This window comes from Tachypleus tridentatus, chromosome 6 (assembly GCF_004210375.1).
Source record: "Tachypleus tridentatus isolate NWPU-2018 chromosome 6, ASM421037v1, whole genome shotgun sequence".
Taxonomy (NCBI): domain Eukaryota; kingdom Metazoa; phylum Arthropoda; class Merostomata; order Xiphosura; family Limulidae; genus Tachypleus; species Tachypleus tridentatus.
The window spans coordinates 82,859,284-82,873,720 of NC_134830.1; the positions used below are offsets into that span (position 1 = coordinate 82,859,284).

The 14,437-nt window shown below is 30.8% G+C and overlaps 1 protein-coding gene across 5 annotated transcripts in view; it reads right to left on the reverse strand.

Moving 5' to 3' along the window:
* The window catches only part of LOC143252923 (kinesin heavy chain-like), a 101,537-nt gene that overhangs the window by 59,867 nt on the left and 27,233 nt on the right, over positions 1 to 14,437 (reverse strand). For all 5 annotated transcript variants that reach the window (XR_013029242.1, XM_076505797.1, XM_076505796.1 and 2 more), the window contains exons 8-10: positions 13,403 to 13,527; positions 12,067 to 12,171; positions 10,635 to 10,783 (exon numbers count right to left, since the gene is read on the reverse strand). Coding sequence is in view for 4 of the 5 variants with exons in the window: in XM_076505797.1 (XP_076361912.1) it covers positions 10,635 to 10,783; positions 12,067 to 12,171; positions 13,403 to 13,527 (379 nt within the window). In the remaining variant the exon portion in view is untranslated. The remainder of the gene's footprint in view (positions 1 to 10,634; positions 10,784 to 12,066; positions 12,172 to 13,402; positions 13,528 to 14,437) is intronic.

Consider the following 14,437-nt stretch of genomic DNA (forward strand, 5'->3'; position numbering starts at 1 on the left):
AGTATGGTACCCAAAAAAGAAAAGAATTACCAGATGGTTAAGTCTGGTTCCATAGGCAAGGACCAAACTAAATCAGACATGAAAAATGAAATGTCAAACCCATTGATGGAAAAGGGGCAGAAGATGTAATAGTGTATATAACTGATAAGGGAAAAGGGAGCTTGGTTGACAGATGGAAGAAAACCAAATTTAAACCAGCAAGAAATGAAAATGAGTATCTATAAGTAAGGCCAAAAAGGTGGGTGAGCATTATGACAAGACTAGGTGAAAAGCAGTTGCAGCCAAGACTGGAGGATGAAGAAAAGATGGTCAGAAGAGAGGAAGCATGAAACTGAGAGTTGGCTAGGCAATAATGAATAGAGTCCTGAAGAAAGAATCCCCCACTGGACACAGATTTTGCAAGCAAATGATTCTGTATTGGATTACACATAGTGGTTAATGTAGGAAAGCCAAAGTGTTTGAATAAAACTAAGTGATCCACTAAAAGTGGTAATAACAGGATCATGCTCAACAGTGTACCAGAAGTTAAAATAAGTGGATATGGGGAGAAACCTCATCCTGGATCTATGTGTTAAATATAAAAGAGATGATTAGGAATTCTTCCCAATAAGGGGTGGAGGGGGAAGTACAAGTGAAAAGTTGTAGTTCCAGACTGAAAGGAGGTAATGGAGTCCTGATGATTGTGTCAAGAGATCAGTCCATCAACCCATTCAAATAAAAGAATAGCATGAATCCTGTAGATAGCAAAGGCCAATGTACACAGACAGATATAGATGGCTGATAATGAGTTGAAAATCCTCCCACTGGTGAATAAGATGTTATATGAGAGTAAAAAATTGGTGGAAGATGTAAGGGACACAGTCTCAAAGAAATGTTGGACACAGAAAGAGCAAAAGAAAAAATGAAACAAGAGCACTGAAAAGAGGAGGATAAGAGAAGTAAAAAGAAAGTTCCTGGGTAAAAGCAGAAGGTCACTTGAGTAGACAGCATAAGTGTGACCATAGGAGCTCAAAACACAATAGATGAGTATCTACAGGATTCAACATAACTCAAATATCACTAATAAGACTAATGCTGGGTAGAAGTTTTCAATCCCATAACAGAGAAATGAATGGAATGAGCATCACCCACAAAATGCACTGGGGAACTGTGGTAAGTGTGACAAAACAAATCAGGGAAAAACAGGGGTATTAGGTACTAGAGAGAAAAACTGATGTCCAAATCTGTCTTAATTTTATGTGACTATTTTTTTTATTTTGAATTACCCCTCAAGTGATTCACATCACACATTTTCTCAACATATCTTCATATTTCCCTTTTATCCACCAACTACCAAAACCAGGAAATCGAATGTAAATTACTCACTCTAATAATGACATTGATCAGATAAACCATAAATTTTATAACCTTCAATTTTGTTTGGTTACAGTGCTATAAAATGCCACACCCACCTATCATATCCTCTCTTTCAGGATATGTTAATAGTTTACTCTTATATTTAAATAAATCCAATAAAAAGTCATGTTTTCATCTACCAAATGATATATTTTATAACATTGTGTTCTGAACAGAATATCATCAATTCCTCTCAGAATATAAGGTTTATTTCCATATGAAAATTAATGACTAACTTGGTTAATTTGTAATGGCCCTTGTCACATAATTTGGGGAAATTGTCTGCTTTTTGTATATTAATAGTCTATGTTCTTTGGCTAATTACTTATTGCACTAATACAACTAGTATAAAAAATATGTAGGGTTAACTCTCATTAATAATCAACAGTAGGGAAAGAAGATTAAGTACTTAATTTATTCCTTGTTTTTAATGTTTATTCTTTACTACTTACTATAAAAGTAACTAAAATGTAAAAATAGTCACCTCTTTAGGTTCATTAAGAATAGATTAGGTAAAATTAACAATGATAATAATATAATAAAAAATTTCATGAGGCATGCATTGCAAACAGCTAAGAGCAGATTGGGCATAACTTAATTCTATAGTGTAATGGGAGCTACACATTACCCAAGTGACTTATAACTTATACTACTGAAACAGTAAATAGACACAGTTCAGAAGGTAATAAGATATTTATATCTTATTACACTATGTAACACAAATTTTGTTCCTGGACAGTATGTGTCATTTCTTAATTGCTTATGTTGTAAAACTACAGAAAATGGCCATTATTTCCTACGAACTTTGCTTTTGTGACCTGGATAATGAAATTTAGAAATTAACCTATTTTCTAAGTAACAACAGGCACATTTTTATTTATACAAGGTTGAATAAAACAACACATGAATCAAGATTTACATGTATTTATACGAAAGTTATACAAAAACAAATAAAAATGTTTAGAAGTTAGTAGTTTTTCAAGATTTGCAAATGTAATGTAAATCACTTTCACATTATCAGCCCCCAAATATAGTCTCCCATCATGTTTTCATTACACACTCCTTGGTAGCAGCATTCAAAGTCCAATATATCTTGGTGGAAACACTTGCTTGCTCTTTGAGGTGTACCGAATGAGCCAGGGAAACAGATGAATACTTATTCCGTCATGGAACAGCATAGTTTTAAGGCTTCTGGATAAGCTATCAATGAAGAGACGCCACTCGTTCATATTACAGACAATTCCAATTGCCTCGCACAAACCAGATACATTGTGGCAGAAGTAGAGCTCATCTTGACAAGTGAAGAATTTTGAAAAATCCCGCTCCTTGAGCCTAGATGTAAAAAGCTCGACATTCACTTTAATGTGCCAAAATCTCTGATCAAGTCATTGAGGTCTCTTTGGTTGGGGTAGTATGGGTTTCTCTCACCAGCTGCACCTCTGAAATTGTAATCTGGATCTTCAACATCTTCTGATTTGCTGCTCTCTTCTGAAGATGGCTGCTTTCTCTCTGGCAGAGTGGGTACAGGGAGCTCAGAGCAGCATGGCACTAGGGTGATGGATGATGGAAAATCTGGAAACATGATAGTAGATGCATTCTTGCCAGCCCAACATTTGGAAGGGTCCACCATGCAGAAGTAGCAATTGCTTGAGTGGTGAGTGGGTTCACACCAAATTCTTGGAATAGCAAACTTCATGGCTCTCATTTCCCCTCCGTACCATCCTGCAAAAGAGCAAAATAAAATTGTTATTATGAAGAATAAATTTATATCATCCACAATTAATCTGTAGGAGGTTCATGCAAAATATTTTGTGATATTTTTTTCTATATTATTGGAAATTAAAAACATAAATTAAAAGATATTTAAATTATAAATGGTCTAAAATTTGTATAATATGAAATCTTGCTACTCAAGCAACCAAAAATGTCTATCTTACCTTCTAGAGAGTTTTTACAGTGCTCGCAGGTAAAATGAGTTGCCAGGGTTTGTCATGATATCTGACAGGCATGCCAAAATATGCCTTGTTGGCTTCACACATTTCAGCAGATGCTGTCACAGAGTACTTTTTCACTCCTGTCATGATAAATTGGCCACTTACATAGCAGAATGCATCTGGAGAATGCTTGCAGCTTCTTGATGCCATCTCTGATAAAATTAGATAGGTCTATGCATTCCCTTAGGCAGCTAGAACTAAACATAAGTGGTGAGCCTCTGCATATATATTAGTATGGAAAGTTCTAGAAAATTCTAAAAAGTTCTTGAAAAGTCTCATAAGTTCTTCAACATTCTAGAAAATTCTTGTAAATTCTACAACATTCTAGAAAGTTATTGAAAATTCTTGTAAGATTGAGAACATTCTCTATCAGCTTCTCAGCACTGAATCCACCTGGAATGTTCTGGAAAGTGGGTAAATTTGATAATTTCATTACCCAGGTCACAAAAACAAAGTTTGAAGTGAGAAATAAATCCTTTCCATTTACTTCAGGCATAAGCAATTGGGAAATAACACTTTCTGCCCAGGAACAAGAAAAAGTAAAAATCTTGTTACATAGTGTTGTAAACAGATGTATACTGTCACAAGTTTAAAGCTACTTATTTTGTCAGCAATTTGGAATAAGAAGATTGAAGATATTAGAGCATGTGCACAACACTTTTTATGAGAAAATGTAGCTGAAATCATGAAAGCCAGTGTTGCAATTAGGATTTGAAATCATATATAAAAAGAGTTTATAAAGTGCATTATAAAAACATATAGTTTTTTCATATTTTTCTATTATCTACTAAAAGATATAAGAAATTAATAGCATTTTCAGGGGGTGTACTGTTTTGTCCATCCCATGTAAATTTTATTGCTTTGTTGCCCTTTGAACTGTGATGTTGTAAACTGCATAGCAAACATGCAATTCACATTATGGTATCTCTTTACATAATGCACAGATTACTTGCAAGCATATCTCATGAAAAATTATAATTTTTTAACTTAAATAACCTTCAAAAGTTTTCTATTTTTACATTTCAGTTACTTCTGCTGAGTGATGATGATATTTTAATAAATAATTAAAACTAAAATTTGTATCTTTTGGAGGGGTGATAAATAAATTAGAGAAGAGATACCATGAGAGCAAATGCAGTAATTCTCACACTATGAGAAGTTCTAGATTTTATTTATTAATGTCATATAAAAATAAATATTTGAAACTTACATACCATTAAAATATGGATTATTAGCTACATTTTAGGCAACACATATTAGTACATAAGACAAAAACTGTTTAATTAAATTTGTATTTAGCTCACTAAATCCTTCTGATATGCATAGAAAAATTAGGGAAAAAATATAAATTATGCTTTTTGTCATGCTAGAAATTATAAGAAAATATAAATGTTTAGTCTAAGTAACTTAAGTCTTGTAACATTAAATATATATATACTGTTTGTTTTTTATTATTGCTTGAATAACATTACATAACTTGCACTGATATGATGAATGTGCACTGATGTTAACATAACCAATAAATATAAAACTGACCTTCAGTCTTTAGAAAGTCACTCTGTATTGACTGTGTTTTAGTGGACTAGTACTCTTAATATATTGTCACATTTCAATTATTATACATTATATATAGAGAGAGATCATTACTATTTAGAAGTATGTTATTAAACTTATTTTTGTTAAAAATAGAACAGTAAATCAAGAAATAAAGTAAACAATTATCTCTTCTTGCTGCAACCTTTGTACTCAGTTACTGCTGGACATAGCCTGTTAGGCTTTTTAAAATTTCATATGTGTAGAATATCAAACATATTTTACTTTAGGTTTTATATGTACAAAATTCTTTACAAATTAATCTCACTTGAATCCTCCAAGGTTTCTCCATTAACATGAATACGAAAAAAACAAACACACATAGTGAAAACTGCATAAACTTGTTTTTAAGTTGTGTAATCCACCAGAAGCTAGGCACTCTTAAAAAGCCTAAATTTAGCATACACTATATGCATCACAAAAAAACACTAATGAACAATTTATGCACCTTAACTCAGTGTTTCACACAGAAACCAGCCTTCAACTTAATTAGTTAGAGAAATTATTAAAAAAATGATAAAAGAAAGAGACAATTAACAAACACATAAACTCAAAAGAAAAATCAAACAACCCCATAGTTAAAAATATACCTAGGCACATCTATATGTCTTTAAATATTTTTATCCACACATTCTTAAATATACACAAATATTTCTCATAATATATTACATATTTATTCACTCTTTGTTTTTCTGTTCAACCATAAATAAATAATCTATCAATTCATAAAGATTGGTATGTACATGCACAACTGACCACTACCAAATCCACAGTTTAAATATATTGTTAGATTGTTGAATATTAGCTTAAATACTAAAATCTTATTTACTGTTAAAACCTGCATACTTGAGAATCATCACTCAGGTGATCAAAACATCACTCCTATTTTAAAACTAAATCTGTCTTCCTGCAAAAGCTGTAACTTGTACCAAAATAATGTGCATATTCCAAAACACAATGTAAATTAACAAATTTAGTAAATACGAGGGGAAAGTTCTGATACATCCTGACAATGCTGTAACTAATAATTTTAGTAAACATTAACCATTCTGTGTTGAGTCACGGGTCATCACATTTGCTGACTTGCATTCAAAATTTTATTGAACTACTATTTTATGAATTCAGGTCAATAAGTATGAAATCAAATTGTAGATAATTCAAACTTTAATATTATATACGAGTTAATTTTTTAATTTAAAAGTAAATATTCAAATAACAGATTCTACTGAGTCACATGGTATGTTGATTATTCGACTGTATACGTAAAAACCAAAAAACAATTTTATACATGTAAAACACAGATTGTTTGGGTTGAGAAGCAAACAACATTTCTCCATGTATGAAAATTTGAAAGGTTTTGCAATCTATATCCAGCAGCAATCAAGTGCAAAGGTTGTAGCTAGAAGAGATAATTAAAATACCCATTTCTCGTTATCACAAATTCTTTGTTTTATTTCTTTATTTACTGTTCTATATTTTAAGAAAAATAAGTTTCATAATTTTTTTCTAAATAGTAATAATCTATATACATATATTATGAACATCCAAGACAGGGAAGACTAAAGGTCAGTTTTATACTATTGGATACAGTAACATGAATGCACATGCACCACATCAATGCCAGTTATGTAATGTTAGCTAGGCATTACTGGAAGGTCAATATAATAAAATACATATATACACCCTTGTGCAAATTAATTGAAACAAGACAGAAAATTACGATTTTTTTCCATTTTATTTCTGACAATCCAAAAATTACTCACAAATTAAAATATATGACTTTATTTTTCAGAAGATCATTAATCCACTTTGGCATCGAGTCCACGAGTTGCCTGCAATCTTAACTAATTTTTGGATCACGATACCACACCTCAATTATAGCCTCAATTAGCTTATCTTTCATAGTACAGTCTTTTCCCCGAAGTCTTTCTTTACAAATCGCCAAAAATTTTCAATAGGATTTAAGTCCAGAGAGTTTCCAGGCCAGTCCAGCACCTTTATTCATGTTGTAGTTATAAAATTCTTCACAAGTTTCAATGTGTAGCATGGAGTCAGATCTTGCTGAAAAATGCCAGATCCATCTGGAAATCTCTTTTTCAATTCTGGAACAGCTCTTCTCTGCAAAACTTCGATGTACTGTGGTCCTCGCATCATACCTTTGACAATATGTAAGCCTCCGACACCATAGTAGCTGAAAAAGCCCCAAAACATCTTCTTCAAGGGATGTTTTACAAACTGATTGATGTGAGATACTCAAAGTTTCTCACCTGGAGATCTGCAAACATGCAGACTTCTTTGACTCTGCACAAAGAAATGAGTCTCATCACTGAATAACACCCTCCTCCATTGTTCTTATATTTCAGACTCATTGATACCGTTTTTTCTTCATTGAGTTGGTAAAAGTTGTTTCTTGACTGCTTTCCTTGCCCTTCTAACACAATTTCGAATGACGTAATATTCCTGAAAATTTCGTCATATATCCTAAAAATAGATCAACTGCACTGCAAAATACAGCTAATGATGCCGTCTGTGTGAAAAAATGACAATTACAGGAAATCAGAAGGTCCAGCGAGCCTACACTGGCCACCATGCTGAAAATATTGTAAAATGACCATTTGTTTCAATTAATTTGCAAAAGGGTGTATATATGTAATATATAAACAAAAATGGTATTACCTTATTTTCTTATTCTTACTTTTATTTCAATTAATTTTTCTTTACTTTGGAGAGCTGTCACCTTCCCACAGTTGTCTGCAGTCAGTGAAGAGTGGTATAGACGTGGGATGTTGTGAACTTAAGCACATGTGTCTCGCTCTCCTAATTTCTATTTCTACATATATTGCTACTATTTTATTTCTTATGTGAGACTGGCAAATGGAGGTTAAGATTGATAGATGGTGTATTCCCACTGCAATGTTGGTCCTACTTCTGTAATCATGTTCAAAACCTAGGGTACATTTTATAATCCAACATTGTGGCTTGTACCCTGGGATCTTTTCAACCAGTGAAGCATTTTTTGTTTATTTTTGTTTTTTAAAAATTATTTATAATGTTGTGAGACTTCAGCTACTTAGACTAAACACTTGTAGTTATATAATATAATATGCAGTAATTCTAGCATCAAAACAAGCATAACATACATTTATTTTATAATTTTTTTTATGATGGTTACAAGGTTAGTCAATTAACCTCACATAGTTAGAATATAGAAAATATTTTAAAATATAAAGTTTTACTGAAAATATACACTTGAAATGTATTTAGGAGGTCTTAGAGATTACATAAATATTATTTGTGATTTTTAGGATGAAGAATTGGTAACTAAACAAACTCGATATTCTCACAAATAAACCTTTAAAAAAATATTTCATTAATACATCTGATTTTCTGCATACAAAAAAAACTAATCTTCACTAAAAGTTTACCAAATTTTGTGAAGAAACACTTAATGTATCAAAAGTTATAGTGCAAAATGTTAACCCGTGCAAATGTGTAGACAAATTAGTGTATATTATACCGAGTCTGTTGCAAAATGGTTAACAGAAGACATGAAAAGAGTGTTATCAAAGGATGATTTATTCCAAAATAAGATTTAAAAAAAATCATAATTACTTCACTCAATTTGAACTATTGTTAAGGACTGTGATGCTTATTCTGCCAGTAATGAATCTTTGATTCTTTTAGTGATGTAAGCATCCATATAAGCAGCATAGCCCTTATATACCTGCATTCATGTAACTTTGGAACTTAACAATGAGAATAAATATGCTTTAAATAGCTTAAATTCAACAAGTTATCATCATGAAAATAAAACTTAATCACCTCTCCACAGGCATCTTTTTCTATGCATATCAAAATAATTTAGTGACATTCAAAATCTAATTAAAGTACATTTGTTTCATGATATACTAAAAGAGCATAGCATAAAAATGCAGCTTATTATCCATATTTTAATTTAAATGCGTGTCATGTTCTTATAGCTCTTATAGCATTCTGTCTTCTCTAATTTATTTACCACCCCTCTAAAAATTCTGATTTTTCATGTACAAAAAACTTGTAATCTTTACTGAAATTTTACCAAATGTTGTGCATTAAAAGTTACAGTACAAATACTTAATGTGCAAATGATGATAAGAACTCACATATTATACTAAGCCCATTGCAAAAGGATTAAATTTTGTACTTGAAAGATTTAATGATTACTTAAAGTTTTCTATTCATTTCTTCACTGGTCATGCATTATAAAAAAAAAAGAGAGAATACAAACATTAAGGCATAGGCATAAAGCAGACACACTACTGGTCATAACTTTATATAATTTACAAAAATCCACTGAGATGTGTATACATCAATAATCAAATATAAAGGATGAAAAGGAAAAGAATATAATAAAAAAAAACAGTTGTGCAAAAGTAAGACTTGAAATTATGAGTATGACCCAAAGAAGATATTTTAAGACTATTTTATGAAGGTAAACACATATTTCAATTTCTTTATAAACATTTCATTGTACTGTACTCTAATGATAATATTTGATTTAGAGATTTAGTAGAGATAACAGGAAATAAAAAATAAATGTTAATCTTTAAAAAAAATTTTTGATAAGCATTTTAGAGGTTCTTGATATCATACAAATGAAATATGAAAAGTTTAGGATGATAAACAGTATTTTTATACTCAACAGAATTATCTTGTGGGTGAACATTATAGTCTAACAGCAAATAACTACAATAAATAACAAATTTTTATTACAAATAGTATAAAAAATTTTAATTAAATGTTATATTTTTTGAAACTACATACTTTTAGGAAAGTTCTTGTCAAATTTTGTATAATTTCATTCACTAGATTTATTATTTGAAATAAACATGACAAAAGCAATATTATCAACTTACTAATTTTTATACTTTATTTAATTTCATAACAATAAATAAACAACATACATAAATAACAGGAACTACAATACTTACTTTTGACCTCTTGTTTTTTGCTATCAGTTGCTGATAAAATCTAATTCTTTTTTTATAATAATGGTTTTAGTACACTAAATAATTTCTTTTTATTTAAATAATGTTTGAGAATTTTACTAGATTTCTAACTAAAACAAAAGGGACTTAAAATAATTTCCTCAGCTCCTTAATTTGAATGCAGTAAAATAAACTTTTCAAATGAAGACAAAATTGGCAATACCAAGTATTGAAAACAATATAGTATTATATGTTATTTGCTAGATTAAAATTCACTTTTCTATAGGTTATAAATAATACAACATGAAACATCAGAGATAATTACCAGCTATTTGGGTTAAATGTAGGTCTAGGGTGTAGTATGTTGCATACAAGTTAATTTAAATGATAAATCCAATCTATTACAACTAAGAACACTTTAAAGCATGGTATACACCTAAATATATTTCAAAAAAATAGAATGTTAAAATTATAATAAATGTGTAAAGTAAAATTATTATTGATAAATAAAAACTGGATTTTTTTTATTAATTAACTGTTAAATGAGAAACACACACACACATATATTTCCTGATTTCAAGAATGTTGGAACTCTGTAGTTTTATCTTAGCATAAGAATACAAGATGAACAGTCAAGACTAAATAGTGAAAATAGGTATTTAAAAACATCCTTAAGTTTTCTTACCTTCTACCAAAATCGAGTGTTGACTTGGTCTCAGTCTCATTGTAAGAGGCAGGAGAACAGCAAATAATTATTGTGGTGCGAGAATTTCCTCCTAAACTTTCTTGAAGAATTCGAGTAAGTTTGCTATCACGATAAGGGATGTGACTTTTCTTCAAGCAAGTGACCATAAAATAAAATTACTAAATGAAAGAACTATACTTTCTATATATAAGGGGTTGAGCACATTACATTAAAAAAACAATTGTAAATATCACAATTAGCAAGTTACCTAACAACTGTTACTGATATAAAGTTGTGGTGAGACAAAATATATCAGGATTACATGTTGACACATTTTGGCATTTCATAGATGCTACCCAAAACAGATAATTTTTGAGAAGAATATGTAAAAGTCCTTTCTGATGCAAAAGTATTTATATGCTCTGATCATGGAGATGTGTTAGGACATGTCAATGCAAAACAAAATAACACAGATCAACCTATGATAACAAGACCATCCAGAAAGAGACCTGCAACAAGTCATACCCCAGCCATAATCAGCAAGATGCTGCATTTTGCAACACCTAAGAATCCACATTTACAAGGTAAAAAAATGCAACATAATCAAGAAGAATCTCCATCTGGAAAAGTAACGCAAGTCAAATGTACACAGTTTGCTTCCATGACATATCCATTCACCCATCACATACCTAAAATAGCTGGAGCATGAAAAGGAACTCCATGATTTTGCAAATGAAGACATAACAGCAAAGTCACCAGATGCTACATTTATAAATGCTAAAATGGGCACAAAGAAACAACCATTCTTATACAACAGACTGATTACAGAAACCATTCAGAATGTTATGAGTGTTTTAGAAATGACAACTTTATAACAGAGCCTTCTGCAATGGAAACTAAGCTGTAGGATTATTGTCAAGATGCACAGTCATCAAAGAGAATGCAACATGATATGGTGACATGAACTATAACAATGTTGTGAAACTCCACAATTGTTCTTAATAATGCACTCAACTGTGTATATAAAAAGTGATGTATAAAAGATCTTATTGCAATGAAAACAACTCTACTAAACAAAAAACAAACTGGTAATAGCATAAAAGTCAATCAAATACTTAAGTAGTTTTAGGTATCTAAAACACTAATTGAAATAAGAACTTTATAAAAATCTTGTTAAACTTCACTGAACTAAATTGTATCTAATATTCAAAACAGTCTAATTCATTCTGCAACTTCATGTAATGATATATACTATGACCAAATAATGCACAATCTACCATAATCACTTAGTGAATCAGCAGTGTTAGCCACAAAATAAGTGTTACATCATAAATATAAAATTGCAGTACACTATAACATACAACAATGAAAACTAGCAGTTATAGTACAGTATTTTCTCAAGTAATACAATAAAAATAAAAATATTTCTTACATTTCCATCAGCTAGTGCTGAGATAACATTGCCCAGGGCAGACAGAGATTTGTTAATGTTCTTGGCTTCATCCAAAACCATTCCTTCAGCCCCTGTTTTACTCACCTGTAAAGATGTTTCATTACTGCAAGTTCACACAACAGAAAGTCATAGAACCAACAGAGGTAAAACAGAGGTAATGCAAATTGCTTCTGTTTAGAAAATCTTCATGATCAACTTATCCTGTTCTTAATTGTGGTTTAAAAATGCCTAACTATATGATTTATAAGTGAAATAAAGAGAAACCTGAAAAATATAAAAATTGATGAAGAGAAACTGTTACCAGAGCAAAAACTTCTATAACTTAATGGAGAAAATCAATTTTGAGGAAGTCAGGTCTCTGAACTAAGATTTTAATCATAGGATACAAAACAAAAACTAAATATCCAAGATAACCTGCTAAATTTCTTAATACAAGGGTTTCAATCACTAGAAAAATTTAGAAATTCAAACCTTTTATAATTTCCCTCAAAAGTTTTCATATGCATCTGTAGCAGAGAGAGAGAGAGAGAACTGCCAAATGCTGATGGCAGTGTAGACAAGTTTAAGCTTTAATACAAATTAAAATGTATTTGACCAAGCCTATCATTTATTTAGCGTGTTGTGGTATAGATATTTCTATCAAAATACCTCTACAGCACAACTTCCCTATTGACCTTTAATCCCTTTTGAATGAAAAAGGGGGACATCTACCCAAAGGATTTCTCAGATATTGAATGCAAAATGAAAAATTACGGTGTGAAATTCGACTGTGAGGGTTACTGTGTAACAGAGCCATCCATGTGTGGTCATTTATCAATTATCTGTTTTTCTTTCTTTCTTTTTTTTTTCTTGCACTAGAATATCCATGATAAATATATCCAAACACCAGCATCTGAAACAATATCCACAACATTCAGTGTAAACATCTAACTCAGTTGAACCTAGCTCAAGTGGACCAGCTAATTTACCTGGGGGAGCCACCCCAAGGCTGCCCATCCATGGGAATTCAAGGCCAAAGTGGCATGTTGGGGTTGGAACCCTCAACCATCAAGATCCTCTACTCCTCTTCATAGGTCACCATGCATGGCAAACACCTGGGTGAATGTTTAGATCACAGAATGGGTAAATTGAAAGTACAGAACCTTCTCTGGAAGGTCCCCTCACCACATACAGGAATCCACCTTGAGAGGTCAAAATTCTTTGTATATTTGTAAACCAAAACAAATTTTAGAAAGTTTACAGAGAAAACAGAGATGATAAAAAAAACATCAAGGAAAATTATCTTAACTATTATGTTTTTGACATTAATACTTACTTTTTCACTTCCAGCTAAATCCACCAAGTAAAGTTTACCACTAAGTTTCTTCTGATTTTCCATGTGCTCTTGTTTAACATTGATTAGGAAGACACTGTGACTTCTAGAGCTGTGTTCATTCATGTCTAGGATTATTTTAAAAAAACTGTTTTTGAAAATCATTATCATAGTTCTTATGGGAGCTCAACTTTGTTGCATATATCTCATTAATAAAATTTCTCTTTTTATTATTTGAAGATAAAAGTATTCTTATAATTTATGATAAAAACTTCACTACTACACAACATTACTTTTGGTAAGTTTGAAAAGGTACTTGTAATTTTAAGTCAACTAATCAGAATAAATCTTATACTTCATTGATACTTTGAACAGCAGTACTACAATGGCAATAATCAAAATTGCAATGTAACAGTGCAAAGATACCTTTACAAATTCTGATTTTTATTCATACATGATTATCAGAAGAAACTTCTGACAATATATAATAAAAAAGTATACAACTTACAATTTAATATACATAAAACATAAATGTGGATAAACCATGGAACCTCATATCCATGGATTGGCACTCTAACCAACCTCACTGATTTGCTATACAAATAAAATGTAATATCATAAAAAAATATTAGTAGAAATAATAATCAGATAAAATTAACATCCAGCTTTTGTTTTTAACTCACTTTTTCCAATTATAACTACCATCCTTTTAATAATCAATCACTTTACATAACTTGTATGATAAATGTGCTTCCTACATTCAGTAACAAATATTGGTTTAGACTAAACTTTCTATCCAGTATCAAATACTTACTAAAAGTTTATTTATTATACTCTTTCTTATATGTCAACTTGCACTAAGAACAATTACTTCTTGAGCAAACTATATATATTACTATGAGTACTCTTACTCAAATATATATTAGGTTCCTCTTCTCAAAGAATCTGTATTTGCCTTTCTAGTATTGCTTCAATGTCACAAAATTATATTATTATTACTCAACATTTCAGATTCTTAATATACATTTCACACTTGAA